This window comes from Nicotiana sylvestris, chromosome 7 (genome assembly GCF_000393655.2).
Source record: "Nicotiana sylvestris chromosome 7, ASM39365v2, whole genome shotgun sequence".
Classification (NCBI taxonomy): domain Eukaryota; kingdom Viridiplantae; phylum Streptophyta; class Magnoliopsida; order Solanales; family Solanaceae; genus Nicotiana; species Nicotiana sylvestris.
Genome location: NC_091063.1, coordinates 123,337,076 through 123,356,333, shown reverse-complemented (window position 1 = coordinate 123,356,333; position 19,258 = coordinate 123,337,076). Strand labels below are relative to the sequence as shown.

The 19,258-nt window shown below is 43.7% G+C and overlaps 1 protein-coding gene across 1 annotated transcript; it reads right to left on the bottom strand.

Annotated features, from left to right (window-relative positions):
* Nucleotides 1-14,941: 14,941 nt before the first annotated feature.
* Nucleotides 14,942-15,683, bottom strand: LOC138873717 (uncharacterized). Its single transcript, XM_070152194.1, has 2 exons — nucleotides 15,628-15,683; nucleotides 14,942-15,500 (listed from the first exon to the last, which is right to left on the bottom strand). The coding sequence occupies exons 1-2, from the start codon at nucleotides 15,681-15,683 to the stop codon at nucleotides 14,942-14,944; spliced, it is 615 nt and encodes a 204-aa protein (XP_070008295.1).
* Nucleotides 15,684-19,258: the final 3,575 nt, after the last annotated feature.

Here is a 19,258-nt window from a genome sequence, read left to right as displayed (position 1 = left end):
GGCCATCCTGGTTCTAATATGATGCGTAAAATAATTGAGAATTCACATGGACATGCAATGAAGAATCAGAAGATTCTTCAATTTAAGGAATTCTCTTGTGCTGCATGTTCTCAAGGAAAATTAATTATTAGACCATCAACTATTAAAGTTAGGATGGAATCCCCTGCATTTCTGGAACGTATACAGGGTGATATATGTGGGCCCATTCACCCTCCATGTGGACCATTCAAATATTATATGGTTTTGGTAGATGCATCTACAAGATGGTCACATGTGTGCTTACTATCAACTCGCAATATGGCATTTGCGAGATTGTTGGCTCAAATAATAAAGCTAAGAGCACAATTTCCAGATTATGCAATTAAGACAATTCGTCTTGATAATGCTGGTGAGTTTACATCCCAAGCCTTTAATGATTATTGTATTTCAACTGGGATAACAATTGAGCATCCGGTTGCTCATGTTCATACACAAAATGGTCTAGCAGAATCATAGATCAAACGCCTCCAATTAATTGCTATACCCATGCTTATGAGAACAAAACTTCCCATTTCAGTATGGGGTCATGCTATTTTGCATGCAACATCACTTGTGCGGATAAGGCCCACAAGTTATCATAAAGTCTCCCTATTGCAATTGGCTTTTGGTCAGGAGCCAAATATTTCCCATCTTAGGATCTTTGGTTGTGCGATATATGTTCCAATTGCTCCACCACAACACACAAAGATGGGTCCTCAAAGAAGGTTGGGGATATATGTTGGATATGAATCTCCTTCTATTATAAAATATCTAGAGCCGATGACTGGAGATATATTTACGGCAAGATTTTCTGATTGCCATTTTGATGAATCAGTATATCCAACATTAGGGGGAGAAAATAAGCAGCTGAAAAAGAAGATAGATTGGAATGCATTATCACTGTCTCATTTAGATCCTCGAACAAATCAATGTGAACAAGAGGTTCAAAAGATTATTCATTTACAAAATATTGCAAATCAATTGCCAGATGCATTCACTGACCTACCAAGGGTGACTAAGTCACATATTCCAGCTGCTAATGCTCCAATTCGAGTTGATATCCCGGCAGGACAATTAATTAAAGCAAATAAGTCTAAGCCATGCTTGAAACGTGGTAGACCAATCGGTTCTAAAGTTAAAAATCTTCGAAGAAGAAAAGGAGCAAGTGATCAAAGTGAACATAACACAGAGGTAGTGGCTCAAGAAGAGCCCCAAGACGTAACAAATGATAAGACCCTAGGAGAGGTCCAGGTACCTGAAAATAATGAAAATGAAGAGATATCAATAAGTTATGTCTCAACCGGGAAAAAGATGGAACCGAAATAATATTGTTATTGATAACATTTTTTCTTATAATGTTGCTGTTGAAATAATACAACAAGATGAGGATCTTGAACCAAAATCTGTCAATGAATGTAAACAGAGAAATGATTGGCCAAAATGGAAAGACGCTATCCAGGCAGAGTTAACTTCACTTGGAAAACGTGAAGTCTTCGGACCCATAGTTCGAACACCTGAAGGCATAAAGCCAGTAGGGTATAAATGGGTTTTTGTGCGAAAACGAAATGATAAAAATGAAGTCGTTAGATATAAAGCACGACTTGTGGCACAAGGGTTTTCCCAAAGGCCTGGAATTGATTATATGGAGACATATTCTCCTGTAGTGGATGCTATCACCTTCAGGTATCTCATAAATATGGCAGTGCAAGAAAAACTTGATATGCATCTAATGGATGTTGTTACAGCCTATTTGTATGGATCATTAGACAACGAAATTTTTATGAAAGTACCTGAGGGATTTAAAGTGCCAGAAGCATATAAAAGTTTTCGAGAAACTTGTTCAATAAAGCTTCAGAAATCTTTATACGGATTGAAACAATCAGGTCGTATGTGGTACAATCGCCTGAGTGAATACCTGTTGAAAGAAGGGTACAAGAATGATCCAATTTGTCCTTGTGTCTTTATAAAAAGGTCTGGATCTGAATTTGTTATAATCGTCGTGTATGTTGATGATTTAAATATCATTGGAACTCCTGGGGAGCTTCCAAAAACAGTAGACTGTTTGAAGAAAGAATTTGAAATGAAAGATCTTGGAAAGACAAAATTTTGTCTTGGTCTACAAATTGAGTATATGAAAGATGGAATATTTGTCCATCAATCAACATACATCGAAAAGATTTTAAAGCGATTCTATATGGATAAAGCACATCCATTGAGTACCCCGATGGTTGTGAGATCACTTGATATAAAGAAAGATCCATTCCGACCTCATGAAAATGATGAAGAGCTTCTTGGTGCCGAAGTACCATATCTTAGTGCAATTGGGGCATTAATGTATCTTGCCAATAATTCCCGACCAGATATAGCTTTCTCAGTAAGCTTATTGGCAAGATTTAGTACTTCGCCAACACAAAGACACTGGAATGGTATTAAACATATATTCAGATACCTCCAAGGGACCATTGATATGGGTTTATTTTATTCAAATGAATCCAAGCCATCATTGATTGGTTATGCAGATGCAGGATATTTGTCTGATCCACACAAAGGTCGATCTCAGACAGGCTATTTATTTACAAGTGGAGGTACAGCCATATCATGGCGTTCGACAAAACAAACTATGGTTGCTACTTCTTCAAATCATGCAGAGATAATAGCCATTCACGAAGCAAGTCGAGAATGCGTTTGGTTAAGATCTATAACTCAACACATTCAGCAAACATGTGGTCTTTCTTCGAAAGAGAATATTCCAACAATATTGTATGAAGACAATGCTGCATGCATAGCTCAATTGAAAGGAGGATATATCAAAGGAGATAGAACAAAACACATTTCACTGAAATTCTTTTTCACTCATGATCTTCAGAAGAATGGTGAAATAGATGTACAACAAGTTCGTTCAAGTGATAATTTGGCTGATCTGTTCACTAAGGCGTTACCAACCTCAATATTTGAAAAGCTGATATATAAGATTGGAATGCGTCGTCTTCGAGACATTAAGTGATTTTTCATCAGGGGGAGTAACTACACGCTGCACTCTTTTCCTTAACCAAGGTTTTGTCCCACTGGATTTTCCTGGTAAGGTTTTTAATGAGGCAGCAAGCAATGCATATTATAAATAATTATATACATCCCAATATTTTTGTTGTAAGTTTTTAATGAGGCACATTATCTTACATGGACATCCAAGGGGAGTGTTATGAATAATTTGTACATTGGATACTACTTTGGATACTACATTGGATGCTACATTGGATGCTACATTGGATGCCTATGTTGTGAATAACTTAAAGATTAAATTTCCTACTTTATGTCCATCATATTTACTTTTTATGCCTATAAAAGGCCATGTAATTGCAATGGAAAAATACACCAAAGTGAAAGAAGAAAACACTTCTCCCTTCTTTCTATCTCTTCTTATTTAACATTTTACTGCATTACTTTTATTTTATTACAACTTTCACCTTTTATGCATCAACATATATTGCATATATTTGTACGTATTTTGTTAATTTCCAAATTAGCCATATATGAAGCAAGCTTTGGATTGGACAACGATGTAGCCTTCTAATAGAGGCACTAATATAAAGGACTTTGACGAGAAGATTTTGAGAAAAATGATAAACATGGTGCTAAGTCCATCTCTAACCATTGCCTCTATTTTCTCCTCCAAAATAGAGTGAAGTTACTCTAACTTTTGCTTAAAAAAAAATATTTCATTTTATATTCTTTTCTCTCTTCAATGTTATATTATTATCTTTTATTTAAATTTTATTTTCTTATTTCTATTAAAGAAATTCTATCTTTTTTTTCTTTTTTACATATTCATCACATATAATTTATATTTCTTTCTTATATAATCATTTAATATAAAATTAGTTTATACCATAAAATTTTAAATAATATATTTATAAGCAAATATTATAGATTACATATGTGGCGACCCGACCAGTCGTCTCATGAGTTACCGTTCCGTTTCTCCCATTTCTGCTTCTTTATGCTTCGTGTATCCGTGTTATGTGGTATCGGGTTGGTCGTATCGAATCCAGAATGATTTTGGTAAGGTTTGAGATACTTAGTCTCTTTTGAGGAAGCTTAAGTTGGAAAAGTCAATCGGATGTTGACTTATGTGTTAGAGGGCTCGGATGTGAGTTTCGATGGTTCGAATAGCTTCGAGAGGTTATTTGGAACTTATGAGCGCGATCAGAATGAGTCTTGGAGGTTCGGAGTAGATTTAGGCTTGAATTGGCGAAGTTGATATTTTGGCGATTTCCGGTTGGTAGGCGAGATTTTGATATAGGGGTCAGAATGGAATTCTGAGAGTTGCAATAGTTCCGTTGTGTCATTTGGGATGTGTGTGCAATATTTTAGGTTATTCGGACGTGGTTTGGTTGAGTTTTTGATCAAAAGCGTAATTTAGAAGATTTTGGAATTCTTAGGCTCGAATCCGATGCGAATTTGGTATTTCGATGTTGTTTTGAGCGTTCCGAAGGTTGGAACAAGTTTGAATGAGGTTATGGGATATGTTGGCATGTTTGTTTGAGGTCCCGGGGGCCTCAGGTGAGTTTCGGGTGGTCAATCGGACCATTTCATGATGTTTAAAATTGCAGAAAACTACTGTGTGTTGCAGAAGATTTAGACCTTCGCATTCACGAGTAGGTCCTCGCGTTCGCGAAGGGTCAGTTGATAACGACTGGGATTTAAGCCTTCGCATTCACGAGGAAGGCTACGCGTTCGCGAAGGGCTGGAAGTTTGTGCTTCGCGTTCGCGAGAAGGGGAGCACGTTCTCGTAGAGGAAATTGGTCAGCTGGGTTTGAGGTCGAGTTGTTCATCGTGTTCGCGAGAGAGGGAGTGCATTCGCGAAGAGCAAGTCTGAGGAACCATCACGTTCGCAATGGGCATGTCGCGTTCGCGTAGAGGATTTTTGGTCAAAGTCATTTTTGTGCTTCGCGAACGCGAGGCATTGACTACGTTCGCGAAGAAAGAATTAAGGCCTGGGCAGAAGGTTTAAAAGGTCATCTTGTCCGCGATTTTGGGATTTATTTCTTCCATTGTTGGTCGTTTTTGGAGATTTTTGAAGGGGATTGAAGAGAGATTCAAGGGGAATCACTTGGAGGTAAGATTCTTGGACTTAAAACTCGATTCTAATGTGAATTCCACCTAAATAATCATGGAAATTAAGCAAAAAATTGAAGAACTAGGGCTTGGAAACTTAGACCTTTGATTGAGGATTTGAAGGACCATTTGCGGTCGGAATTCAGAACTTTTGATATATATGAACTCGTGGGGAGATAAGGAAATTATTAATGTAAAAATTATCGAATTCCGATACGTGGGCATGGGGATCGGGTTTTGGTAATTTCGGAATTTATGTTGTAAATTGATTATATTCGCTTGGGCTTCGTTTCCTTAGCATATTTTGACGTCCTCGTTCTAATTTTGGATAGATTCGACGCGAGTGGAGGCCGATTCGAGGGGCAAAGGGGTCGCGAGCTAGAGATTTTATCGGTTCGAGGTGAGTAATGATTGTAAATGATGTTCTGAGGGTTTGAGACCCCGGATTGTACATCATAGCACTATATTGAGGTAATACACACGCTTGATGACGAGCGTGGGGTCGTGCACTGTTGGGGATTGTGACTTAGTCCATCCCGAATGACTATTTTACCGCATATTTGACTGAAATATATTTGCTATCATCATGATTTGGGTTGAATGCCGTATTTAGGCCTTGTGCCAACTATTTGAACCCTTCGGGAATTTTTACTGGTATTTCCTCACTGTTTTGACTTTATACTTGAACTCAATCATGCTATATTTCACTGTTTTTCGTACTCAGCCATGTTTACTCTGTTTTAACACTTACATGATCTTTTAAATGATATTTTTGGGCTGAGAATCATGTTTTACTATCGCTCGAGTGGCTTGTGAGAATTTTAACTGAGTAAGGCCGAGGGCCTATATTGTAAGGAAATATTTGATACTGATTATGAGGCCTAGGGCCTGAGATATGTACGCCACGTGGTGGCTTGATTGATATGAGGCCGAGGGCCTAGTGATGATGCCACGAGGTGGCTTGATATTGCGCTTGGGCCGTAAGGGGCCCCTCTAGGAGTCTGTACGCCCCCAGTGAGTGCGGATACCCATTGTGATGTGAGATTGAGCCCGATGGGCTGATATTGTTCTAAGATGTTGCCCGAGGGGCTGGTACTGTTCTGAGATATTGCCCGAGGGGCGGATTTGTTGATACTGTGCCCGAGGGGCGAACCTTATGTGTTTATTTTCCATAATTGACTGTCAATTATGTGCTTAATTGTTGAAAAAGGCTTTTCAGGAAGTTAAATTTGAGTTAAAGGATTTTTACCTATCTTTCGCTGATTTACTGTTTTAAAAAAGGGTTTTTACTGCCTCATTATAGCATGCTTTTGTGCCTTACGTGATTTTCTGCTTTCAGTCTTCATTTATGATTATTACTCACTGAGTTGGAGTACTCACTTTACTCCCTGCACCCTGTGTGCAGATTCAGGCGTATCTGGTCCCGCTCCCAAGTGCTGATCATTTCCGGCTTAGGCGGATCCGAGGAGTCTCTAGGTAGTTGTTGGCATTCGCAGCCCGAAGCTCTTCCCTATCTTACTTCTACATGTTCTTAGTTTTTGTATTAAACTGTAGTTATATACATTTGGAGTATTCCATTTTGTTAGATGCTCATGACTAGTGACATCCCGGTATCGGGCTGTGTTGGGTTATTTTCCGCGACTTATGCAATTTTACTAACTTTGGATTATCTTATCATGCTTTAAATTTATTTCTTATGGTTTAATTGTTAATAATTGGATATGGAAAGTGTCGGCTGACCTTATCTTCACGAGAGGCGCCATCACGACCGGGTCCGGATTTAGGGTCGTGACAAGTTGGTATCAGAGCCTAGGTTACATAGGTCTCACGAGTCATGAGCAGGTTTAGTAGAGTCTCACGGATCGGTACAGAGACGTCTGTATTTATCCTCGAAAGTCTGCAGAACTTTTAGGAAAAATTTCACATTCATGAATTCTTATCGGGCGTCCTTAATTCATCTTGAAAAGGAATTCGCGCATGAGCGCTCAGTATCGGATATGCATCGATGACTTGTGATTCCCTGATCGAGGGGAAATATGTGATCTTTGTGCGTTGACGTCGGGCCAGTCTGGAGGACTCGAGGCCGGATTTTTGCCTATATCTTGAGCCCTGAGCTGTTGACTTCATGAGTACGTGTTTCTGGATCCATATGTTCTGTTGTGTCCCTATTAAGGGAGGTGATGACTGGATAGTTACGTGATGAGTTTGATGTGACTGCGAGATGTATTCATGTGAATTGGAAGCGACGAGAAGGGTCTGCTGGAGGATAGAAGGACTATTAGGTGCTCGATTTTCATCTTGATTTGAGGTATAGCCCCGAGTTACGGGAGTGTGAAGAATCTTTCCATGTTTCCTAGTTGGGAGTGGAGTAAATTTCATGTCGCGGTCTAAGTTCAGACTCAGGAAGTTTAAGTGACTGCGAAATGTTTATAACGGTGGAAGGTATACAAAAATGGTAGTTTGAGGCAAAACAGGTGAGGTTATCTCCTGCGGATTGTTCTGAAGTTTGCGTAATACCTTGTGTCATTTATTGGAAGATCTCTGTTACCAGGGAAATATATGTTTTACAATTTGAATTTGGGTTGCTCAAGAGAGTAGGCTTGACTACTATGAGAGTGAGTGTGAGATTTGCAGAAGATATAAAGTACCAGATGGTCTGTGTTCCACGAGCTTATGAAGGATTGAGTTTAATCTCACCATGGTATTATGGCAGTAATAAAGTACATGCGTTATGAGTTATTATGTATGTTTTGGTCTATGGCTTTGAGCCAAGTGGGGGAGTCCACTATTAATTAGTCGATAGCATGGTTATGTGCTATGTTGGTTCCAGTTTAAGGCGTGCGGGTGAATCAGTCATCGGCTTCAGCGCCAGTTACTTCACCACCACTCGCCCAGTCAGCTAGGGATCACCCTATAACTGAAGGTCGATCAGGTAGTGGTCAGGCCCGTTTCTATGCACTTCCGGGCAGACCCGATGGCATTGCTTCAGATGCTGTTATTACAAGTATTGTTTTAGTCTTCCACAGAGATGCCTCTATATTATTTGATCCCGGTTCCACCTTTTCATATGTGTCATCATACTTTTCTTGTTATTTGGGTACACCCCGTGAGTTTCTTGCTTCACCTGTTTATGTATCTACCCCGGTGGGCGATACTGTTGTTGTAGATCGTGTGTATCGGTCGTGTGTGGTGACTATTGGGGGTCTGGAGATCTGTGGGGATCTTTTATTATTGAGTATGGTGGATTTCGATGTCATTTTGGGCATGGATTGGCTATCTCCGTGTGGTGATTTTCTGGACTGTCATGCTAAGACAGTCACATTAGCTATGCCGAGTATGACACAGATTGAGTGGCGAGGCGTGACTGATTGTGTTCCCAATAGAGTGATCTCATTCTTGAAAGCCCAGAGTATGGTTGGGAAGGGTTGTCTTTCGTATCTATCCTTTGTGAGGGATGTCGGTGCAAAGACTCCCAGTATTGATTCTGTTCCAGTTGTGAGGGATTTTCCCGATGTGTTTCCTGTAGACCTGTTGGGCATGCCACCGGACATGGATATTGATTTTGGTATTGACCTGCTTCCAGGCACTCAACCCATTTCTATTCCGCCGTATCATATGGAACCAATGGAGTTGAAAGAATTAAAGGAGCAGCTTCAGGAACTCTTTGATAAAGGGTTCATTCGGCCTTGTGTGTCACCTTGAGGTGCGCCGGTTCTATAAGAAGGATGACACTATGAGGATGTGCATTGATTATAGGCAATTAAACAAGGTAATGATTAAGAACAAGTATCCTTTGCCTCGCATTGATGATTTATTCGACCAGCTTCAGGGAGCGAGAGTGTTCTCCAAGATTGATCTCCGTTCAGGCTATCACCAGTTGAAGACCAGGGACTCGGATATTCTTAAAACAGGTTTTAGGACCCGATATGGTCATTATGAGTTCTTGGTGATGTCTTTTGGGCTGACCAATGCCCCAGCAGTGTTCATGCATTTGATGAACAATGTGTTTCGGCCTTATCTTGACTCGTTTGTCATAGTCTTTAGTGATGATATCCTGGTATATTCGCGTAGTCAGGAGGAGCATGCAGAGCATTTGAGAGTTGTGTTGCAGAGATTGAGAGAGGAGAAGCTTTATGCAAAATTCTACAAGTGTGAGTTTTGTTTACCGTGAAAATGGTAACAACAATTAAATTTGTAAATGAGATTCTAAAAATACATGATCTATTCCCGAGCTAGTTGTTAGAGCAATTGATGCTAATAATATGGAGTTTAATGATGAAATGTAAGATAAAACGAGATAGTAATCGAACCGAAGGGCCTGCTGCCCGGGTGTAGGTCTGGCCGATGGGGGACCTCGGGGTCAACATCAGGGTCAGATTCGAGTTATCGGGGATAGTCGGGTATGGGATAATAGTTGAAGATATAATTAAACAAGGCTCCTTACGGTTAATACTAAGCTATATGATGAAGAACAAGTAAGAGAGTGATGGATATTAAAGTGACCTTGGGCCAGTGAGAACAAGTAAGTTAGAAAGAAAAGAGAGAGAGAGAGAGAGGGGGAGAGAGAGATATTATTGCACTCGTGGAGAAAATGGAGCAACATCAGCTGAGCCTACAAAGTAATGGGGATCCCCTTTATATAGGAGGGGAACCTGTTATGGTACATAATGTATTAACCAGAAAGTTATGGAGATAGGACAGCTAGACATGACATCTTGAAAATAGGCCCCGAATAGACCAGCCATATCAGGTTAAGCCGTGTGCCTTGGGAACTTCCTTCGTGCCTGTCGTATCTTGATGTACTATTCAGAATACGATATCCTTAGGACCAACATGTATTGAACCTCGAGGATGTGTCTCGACCTTGGCTTTAAGCTTCGAGGGGCATGACCGCGAGATGGTTCTATGGTGGGGGAATCAGGTCCCTGGATTCGCCGCATACAGATAGTCTCCGCGTTTCTTATAGTGAAGACGACAAGAAATGATAAGAAACGGTTCTGAAACCCCTGGTGCCCTTGCGAATGGATATAAGGTATTAAGGCGCATTACGCGCACCATTCCTGTAGATTTTAGCATTGACTGCAGCGGTTGGCTTCCTTTAATATACCCATGATGCTTTTATAAGTACCCGTATCTTCCTTTCTAGATTCCATCTTGTGTTCAAAACCCTTAGTGAGGTCTGTTTCCCTTCATTCTCACTCTTTCCCAGGGACGCAACCCCTTTTTTCTTCTTTCCTCAGATTTTCCCCTAGGATGACGAATATTTCCACTTCTACTTCCTAGAAGGTTACGGGCTCATCTTCTTCGCTTTTCTCTCGAGGTGAAGTGGCCACTCCCCCTCGTGCCGAGGAATGCATTCCGGGACCCTTTGTGATGACCTTCGATTTTAGGGTCAAGAGACCTTCCTTGAAGTCAAGGCGTCGCGAGCCTGTAACTCGATATATTAGCTCTATAACGGACATCAAAAGAGTGAAGGCAGACTACTGCTGGGGAGATACCGTGCTCATGGAGATTCCCGCTCGGGATGAGGATATTATGGCTCATAAAGCCGGATTTCTAAGTGTTTACACCTACCTATTCTCTTTGGGGCTAGTGGGGCCATCCTTGCCCCTGATCGACCCCGTGATTCTTGACTTCTGCCGAAGTTACCATGTAACTCTAAGTCAATCCATCATTCGTTCTGGTGCATGGTTTATATGATCAGGCATTATTCAAGCATGATAGAGGGAATGCCCTTCACCCTGAACCATTTAATCTGGATGTATAGCCCTCATCTGCTTTGCGGAGGCTTAATCAAGCTTCATTGTCGAGCCTCAAGGTCCCCTTTTGCCCCCTACCGAGGAGTTTGAGGATGATGGGTGGTTAAGCGGATTTGTCTGAGTGAGGACGTTTGATCTGATTCTAGCGGAAAAGATGTCGCTCCCTGAGAAGTGGAACACTGAGCGTAAGTAGACGTGGTGCCCTTGCCCTTTCTTGATAATTTTTCTTCATACATCTAATTCTGCCTTTCTTGTCTTTTTAGCCGTAGCGATCTACCCTAGTGCGGTGCCGGACCTTCAGGGTTGGGTTGGTCATTTGCACTCGATCTGCCCGTATACCAACCAAGCGTGGCGGGATTTATCCCGAGCTCGGTGGGAGGCCGGAGGCCCTAGTAAGCCTTGAGTCTTGATGCATCCGTGCATTTTGATGTAGCTTGCTGTTAGTAGTTTTCTCAGTACCATGCATTTTAACATCTGCATCTAAGCAGGTCTGGGAGGGATCCTACTAATGAGGGAGGTGCCGTCCGTTGGAGGGGACATTCTGATGCATGACGAGGAGAGAAAGAGGCAGGAGAGCCTATCGGTTGAGCCACCAGATCCCAAGAGGATCAGAGTGGAGGATTCCAAGGTTGACCCATTGACTCCAGTATCCAGGGCGACAATAAATCCTTGTGCTGAAGGTGAGGGAGAAAGCAATTTCTCGGCACTCTTCGAAGAGCGTTTGGGGTTGATTGATCCTCGGGCTGTGGTAATAGATGCTTTCGGACAGGAGTTTGATGCTGGCATGGCTCAGATTCGTGGTGGTAAGGAAGTGGATGAGGTATCGAGCACTAACCTTGAATTGATAGGTGGCCGGAGTTCCCCCGATCCAGCACATCTTTGACAGGCGGTTTGGAGGGACCTCGAGCTAGGACCCGTGATGAACAGAGGACGGAGATTCAGGTTAACCCCGTTGGCCCGTTGGATATCATTGATTCTCCAAAGGGGGAGATCCTTCCACCTTCCGGAATGCAAGAGGAGTCTCGCGAGGAGCCTTTCGTGGCGGGAGCACTGATCAAAGGCAAAGACGCACTTGGGAGGCCGACGATCATTCTTGAGGGTAATTCCGAGGTCAACGCCTCATTTATTTTTGGCGAGATGGGCAGGCTTTGTGAGCGGGTAACTTCATCTAGCCTTATCTGCTACTTTAGGTTGCTCTGCCCTTTATCCTCTTATCTTTTTTATGCGGTTTCAGGCCGAGGAGCTTTATAACTAGGCCCTCGCCCAGTATTAGGATGAGGTAAGTCTTTGTGAGCGCGAGAAAGCCCTTTTCACCAAACAGGTTATCCATCCCTTGTTTTCGCTATCATTTGAGACCTTGTTAAATTTTACCGCTTTTAACTCTTCGTGCCCCGATCTATGCAGTTTGAGAAGGAAAAGCCCTGCTGAGAGGGGAGCTTCGGGCCAGGGATGCTGAAATCTCCAAGCTTAGCCGGCATATGAACGAGGTGTCTTCTGAAAGGGACAACCTCAGGGAGAGAGTTACCTTGATTGAGTGTCAACTTCAGGGCGCGAAGGAGGATAACGGCACGTATAAGAGCCTTTATTCTAAGTTGGTGCTGCATTGCTTTGGATCAAAGTTGAGGCTGAGGTGCTTGTATCTTTGCATTGGGGAGGAGCAGTTGTCGCAGATTCCTGCATTGAGAAGGCGTTCGAGGGGGCTGGCCCAATTTTTCCTCGAACCGTGGATCACACTTGTCTGGGTTCCCCAGGGATAACCATTGAGGGCATATTGGAAGGCAGCTCGAGTGGGGTTAAAAATGGTGGTGGATCCCTGGAGAGGGGGGACGCCGTCGAGAAGGGGCCATCGGGGGATTTGTAATCGCCTAGATGCAACCTCTGGGGCCGTCGGTTCGGCGATAGATTAGGATCTACTATTTTTTCCTTTTGATTTCCCTGTTTGTTGTACAATATTTTTATTTTGGCATATGTATGAGGAAAATTCCTCAACTTTGTTTCCTTTATTCCCTTTTTGTTTTGAGTTCAGCAGCGATCAACGAAAAAACCTTTAGACCTGCGATATAGCCCTTTGGCCCTTTAGGGCTGGCTTGGGAATTGTCGTTTGGCTAGTTGATTCGGCCTCCGACGTGAACTGCCATGAGGGATCTCACGCTTTTGCGCTGCCGTCTTGTGTTGGGCTTCCAAGCTGGGTTTGTCCTGAGCCTTGTTGATTTTCGCTCTCCCGTGCCCGCGCGGTCGGGTGATGACGGTTCTTATCTTTTGCCCTTGGGAATTTTGCTGTTTCAACCATTTTGGGTTCAGTCTCCGAGTCAAGTCACGATTAGAGCTTTAATTGACCCTAAAGTTCTTTCCTGCCTTCATGGGCGAGCAACAATGACCTTTTGTATTTCAGGTCGAAGTGACCTTACAGGCACGTGGCCCGGAGGCTTACTCGGCTGGTCGATAGTAGCTTTTATGCCGGCCCTTGAGGCATGTTGTGGTTTAACTATTTCGGGTCCAGTCTCTGAGTCGCATTGCAATTCGAGCTTTAATTGACCCTTAAGAATTTTCAGACCGGCGATAGTGCCTCTTATGCTATTTTGGTCGTTGAGACCTTTTAATATGTGTCCCGGAGGCTTGCATAGTTAACTATTTTGGATCTAGTCTCCGAATCGGGTTACGACTGGAGCTCATTTTAGTCCTCAAGTTGTCAATTTTTAAGCTGGCGATAATGGCTCTTATGCTGTTTTGGTCATAGAGACTTTTCGATGTGCGGCCCGGAGGCTCGTTTGGCTGGCGACAATGGGTCTTACGCTATTTTTCCCCTGGGCTATCTGTAGGCTTTATTTTCCGCTCGTTAAGGTCTTTTGAAATAATTTTGCCTAATTCGTCGTCGGTTCTGGAAGAACCTCGATTTCAAGTCTTTATCGGCGATGTTTGAGCACCTCGGAAGGTTCATAGCTCGTAGGTTGAGTAGGTCGAAGCCTTGTGATTTGGAACTGACATGGTCGAAGTTCGTTTTTGCCTATTGAGGGAAGCCTGTTTTAACAGGTTCTTTCTGAAGTATATTCAAAGTAGTGGCATGCGATTTTTGTTTAGCGACGGTCGGGCATCCCCGAGTCGCATTAGTTTGGCTGTATCAGCCGTTTTGACCGTAGTCATATGTGTTTGGTCTGAGCCATTTTGATCCCGAGTGCTAGTTCATGCGTCTACACCGAGGGTATGCCCTTTCGGGACTCTTACAAATGCGACGTATAGCCTGAACTTCGGGATTTTCATGCCTGTTGAGGTCTTACAGTTTGTCATGCCTGTTGAGGTCTTACAGTTTTTGTTGTAATATAGAATAGATCTGGTTACGCCAAGTCTGCCTGATAGGGGTCTTACAGTTTTGGGTTTTATAGCGCATGGCGATTAATGACAATCTCAGAGTTATCGAGTTTGTTTAAGCTTGAAGACCACTTTTTGTGAGCTCGAAATTGCCTTGTAGGGGCTTTATGAACGCGGAGTTCCGACCCTGGGGTCGTGCGAGTGCTGAATTGCTGGCGCTAAGTCTCCGAGTATCACTGGATGCGTTTGGTGGAGAGGCCTTTGCCGTGGGCATGTTGAAATCCCCTTTTCTAGAGTACGAGATGCCGAAAGATATTCTTTATTGCTTGGCATAAATATATGCTGTTTTATTTTTGCGAGGTCGGCCCGCACGAGTGCAGCTCCTTAGGCCGTTCGACCTGATTTGTTGTTCCCTATCGGAGCCTTATTCATCTTTTTCCCGAGGCGGGGTTGATTGCAAATGAAATCATGCAGGCTCTTCGAATCCTTATTGGGAGATGTATGGACGTCGTCTCGTTAAAAACTTTGCTGGCAAAAACACGTGTCGGGATAAAAAACTTGGTCGAAGGAAAAGAGTGTGACGTTTGCTCGAGGATATGTGTGGGGTTCCTCATCCGGCCGCCCTAGCAGTAATACCGCTTAAGCATCGATACATTCCAATTACTCGGAAGCTGCTCGCCCTCCATGGTACCAAGTTTATAGGATCCTTTGTCAACTATCCCAAGAATACGGTACGGTCCTTCTCAATTTTGACCCAGCTTCCCTTCATTAGAGTTTTTGGTATTGAGAGTATCCTTCCTTAGGACCAAGTCTCCGATTCCGAAGTATCGGAGATTCGTTCTTCTATTGTAGTATCTTTCGATTTTCTGCTTCTGGACAGCCATCCGAACCATCGAGGCTTCCCGTCTTTTGTCGAGCAGCTCGATGGCCATTGCCATGGCTTCGTTCTTTGATCCCTCGCTAGTGTGTCGAAATCTGGCACTTGGTTCCCCGGTCTCCACCGGTATCAGTGCCTCGACACCATACACTAGGGAGAAAGGTGTCTCCTCGGTGCTTGATATTGGAGTTATCTGATATGCCCACAGCACCTCGGGCAACGTTTCTCTCCATTTTCCCTTGGTGCTTTCCAGCTTCTTTTTCAAGCTTTGAATAATGGTTTTATTTGTAGATTCAGCTTGTCCATTCGCACACGGGTGGTATAGAGTCGACAGGATTCTCTTGATTTTGTTGTCTTCAAGGAACTGTGTTACCTTGCTCCTGATGAATTGCCTCCTGTTGTCGCATGTTAATTCAGACGGGATCCTGAACCGACATATGATGTGTTCCCATATAAAATTGATGACTTCCTTCTCTCTTATTTTCTCGAAGGCCTGCGCTTCCACCCATTTTGAAAAATAGTCAGTCATAAATAAAATGAATCTAGCCTTACCTGGCCCCGTCGGCAAAGGACCGACAATGTCCATCCCCTACTTCATGAATGGCCATGGTGATAAAACGAAATGCAGTTGCTACCCGGGCTGGTGGATCATGGGAGCGAACCTCTGACACTTGTCGCATTTTAGGACGGATTCCCTGACATCTTTTTCTATGCTGTCCCAATAGTAGCCCGCTCTGATCACTTTTCGGACTAAGGAATCTGCCCCGGAGTGATTTCCGCAGGTGACCTTGTGGATCTCCCGGAGCACATAATCTGTGTCGCCCGGTCCCAGGCATATCGCCAGGGGACCATCAAAAGTTCTCCTGTAGAGAGCACCATTTTCGTCGAGTGAGAACTGGGGCCGCTTTGGTTCGCAGGGCCCTTGATTCTTTTGGATCCGTGGGTAGCTTCCCGTCCTTCAGATAAACGATGTATTTGTTTCTCCAATACCATGTCAGGCTGGTGGAGTTAATTTCCGCGTGACCTTTCTTGACCACAGATTTGAATAGTTGGACGAAGGTTCCAGGGAGAAGGTCTTCTTCTTCAGCGGAAGATCCTAGGTTCGCGAGGGCATCAACCTCACAATTTTTCTCTCGAGGTATATGGACTAAGGTCCATTCTTTGAAGCGACGTAATGCGATTTGGATTTTGTCCAGATACCTTTGCATCCTGTCATCTCGGGCTTCGCAGCTTTCGTTTACTTGTCTTACCACGAGGAGCGAGTCGCATTTTGCCTTGACAGTCTCAAATCCCAAACTTTTGGCCAACTCCAAACCTGGAATCATATCCTCATACTCGGTTTCATTGTTAGTCAGCTTTGTGGTTTTTATGGATTGCCTGATTATGCCGCCGACAGGCGGCTTTAGGACTATACCGAGTCTGAATCCTCTTACGTTTGTGGCACCATCTGTGAACAGGGTCCATACCCCAGAGGATGTGCTTTATTTTAATAAAAGCTCCTTCTCTACCTCGAGCACGAGGGTTGGCGAGAAGTCGGCGACAAAATCCGCCAGGATTTGGGACCTAATGGCCGTCCGAGGTTGATACTCGATGTCATACCCTCCGAGTTCGATGGCCCACTTGTCCAATCAACTTGACAACTCAGGTTTATGCACTACACTCCAGAGGGGATAAGTTGATAGGACGCAGATACGGTGTCACTAAAAGTAAGGCTTCAGTTTGTGCGAGGCGCTTATTAGTGCAAGAGCCAATTTTTCCAGATGGGGGTACCAGGTTTCGGTGTCCCCCAAGGTTTGTCTTACATAATAAATAGAAATATGCGTACCGTGCTCTTCTCAGACCAGTACACAGCTAACTGCTATTTTGGATACGGCCAGGTATAGGTATAGCGTTTATTCTCCTTGGGTGTGTGCAGCAAAGGCGGGCTGGACAGGTACTGTTTGAGTTCTTCCAGGGTGTGTTGGCATTTTGGAGTCCATTCAAAGTTGTTCTTTCTTTTGAGTAGGGCAAATAAATGGTGGCTTTTGTCCGACGATCTCGATATGAATCTGCCCAGGGCCCCGATCCGCCCTGTTAGCCATTTAATGGCTTTTACGTTGTTCACCACCGTAATCTCTTCGATGACCTTTATTTTGTCAGGATTGATTTCGATCCCCCTGTTTGAGACCATGAAGCCCAGGAATTTTCCCGAGCCTACTCCGAAGGCGCACTTCTAAGGATGTCGAAGGTTTCCTGCAAATGGATCAGATGGTCCTCTGCGTGCAGGGACTTGACTAGCATATCATAAATATATACCTCCATAGATTTTCCTACTTGGTGTTCGAACATTTTATTAACTAGCCGTTGGTATATTGTTTTCGCATTTTTTAGCCCGAAGGGCATTACGTTATAACAATGCGTACCATATTTAATGATAAATGAAGTTTTTTCCCTATCCTCGGGGTTCATCTGGATTTGATTGTACCCTGAGTAGGCATTGAGGAAAGTGAGGGTCTCGTGGTCGGCCGTAGCATCGATCAGGCGATCGATATTAGGCAATGGGAAGGAATCTTTTGGGCACGCTTTGTTCAAATCTTTATAGTCTACGCACATCCTTAGCTTATTCCCCTTTTTTGGCACTACCACTACATTAGCTAGCCATTCAGGATACTTTACCTCCCTGATGGATCCGATTTTAAGGAGTTTCGCCACTTCCTCTTTGATGAAGGCATGCTTTATCTCAGACTGCGGTCTTATCTTTTGCTTCACGGGTTTGAATTTGGGGTCAACGCTTAGTTTGTGGACGATTATCTCTGATGGGATACCTGTCATATCTAAATGGGACCAAGCGAAATAGTCGATATTATTACTAAGGAATTGAATAAACCCTGCCCTAAGTTTGGGGGTCAGCCCCATCCCCAAGTATATCTTGCGATCCGGGAGGTGTTTGATCGAGACAGTCTGCTCCAGCTCTTCGACTATTGACTTGGTCGCGCCAGATTCCTCGAGGGCGACAAAGGTTAGGGGTGTGAAGAAGTCAACCTCGTTGTCTTCAAGGGTCCGCACGCTTCCCCCCTCGTCCAAGGCCGGGCATGCGAGGGTTGGCGTCTTGTGGTGGACCGCAAACATTTCCCTCACTGCCCATTGTTCTCCTTGTATGGTCGTGATGCCATCCCTGGTGGGAAACCTTATCACTTGGTGCAAGGTCGAGGTCACCGCCTTTATGTTGTGTATCCAAGGCCTGCCAAGTAGGGCGTTGTATCTCATGTCACCGTCGATGACCTGAAACTCGGTATTCTAGGTTGTGCCAGACGTGTCGATCGGGAGGGTGATTTCTCCCTTCATTTCCTTTCTGATCATGTTGAAATCGTGAAGGACCCGAGGGGTGGGAACAACTTGATTGAGTAGCCCTAGCTGTTCTACTACTTCTGCCCTGATTATGTTGACCGAGCTGCCTGGATCCATAAGAACGCGCTTTATTCTGGTGTTGTTTGAGAGAAACGAGATTACTAGCGCGTCGTTGTGTGGTTCCATCATAGCTTCGAGATCCTCTTCGCTGAATACGAGGGTTTCTCCAGGTAAGCGTTCTCGGGCCGGTCCCTCCTCTATAGTGGATGTTTTCGCTCGTTATGACATGGGTCCTTGGGGAATGTTGGCTCCCCCAGTAATCATGTGGACACCGGCCTCTAGGTCGGCCGCGCCATTTTTTCTGTCGCCTTTGAGGTTTCGGCTTCACATTTCACTAGTCGAGTCAGGCGCTTTGTCCTGAAAGAAGAGATCTTTGGACGAGAAAAAGTTTGAAAGATAACGTGCGTTTTTGCAATGGAACCAGCAAGAAAATAATCACTATTATTTTTAGCCCCCCGGTGGGCGCCAAACTGTTTACCGTGGAAATGGTAACAACAATTAAATTTCTAAATGGGATTCTAAAAATATATGATCTATTCCCGAGCTAGTTGTTAGCGCAATTGATGCTAATAATATAGAGTTTAATGATTAAATGTAAGCTAAAATGAGATAGTAATCGAACCGAAGGGCCTGCTGCCCGGGTGTAGGTTTGGCCGATGGGGACCTCGGGGTCAATGTCAGGGTCGGATTCGAGTTATCGGGGATAGTCGGGGATTGGATAACAGTTGAAGATATAATTAAAGAAGGCTCCTTACGGCCAATACTAAGCTATATGATGAAGAACAAGTAAGAGAGC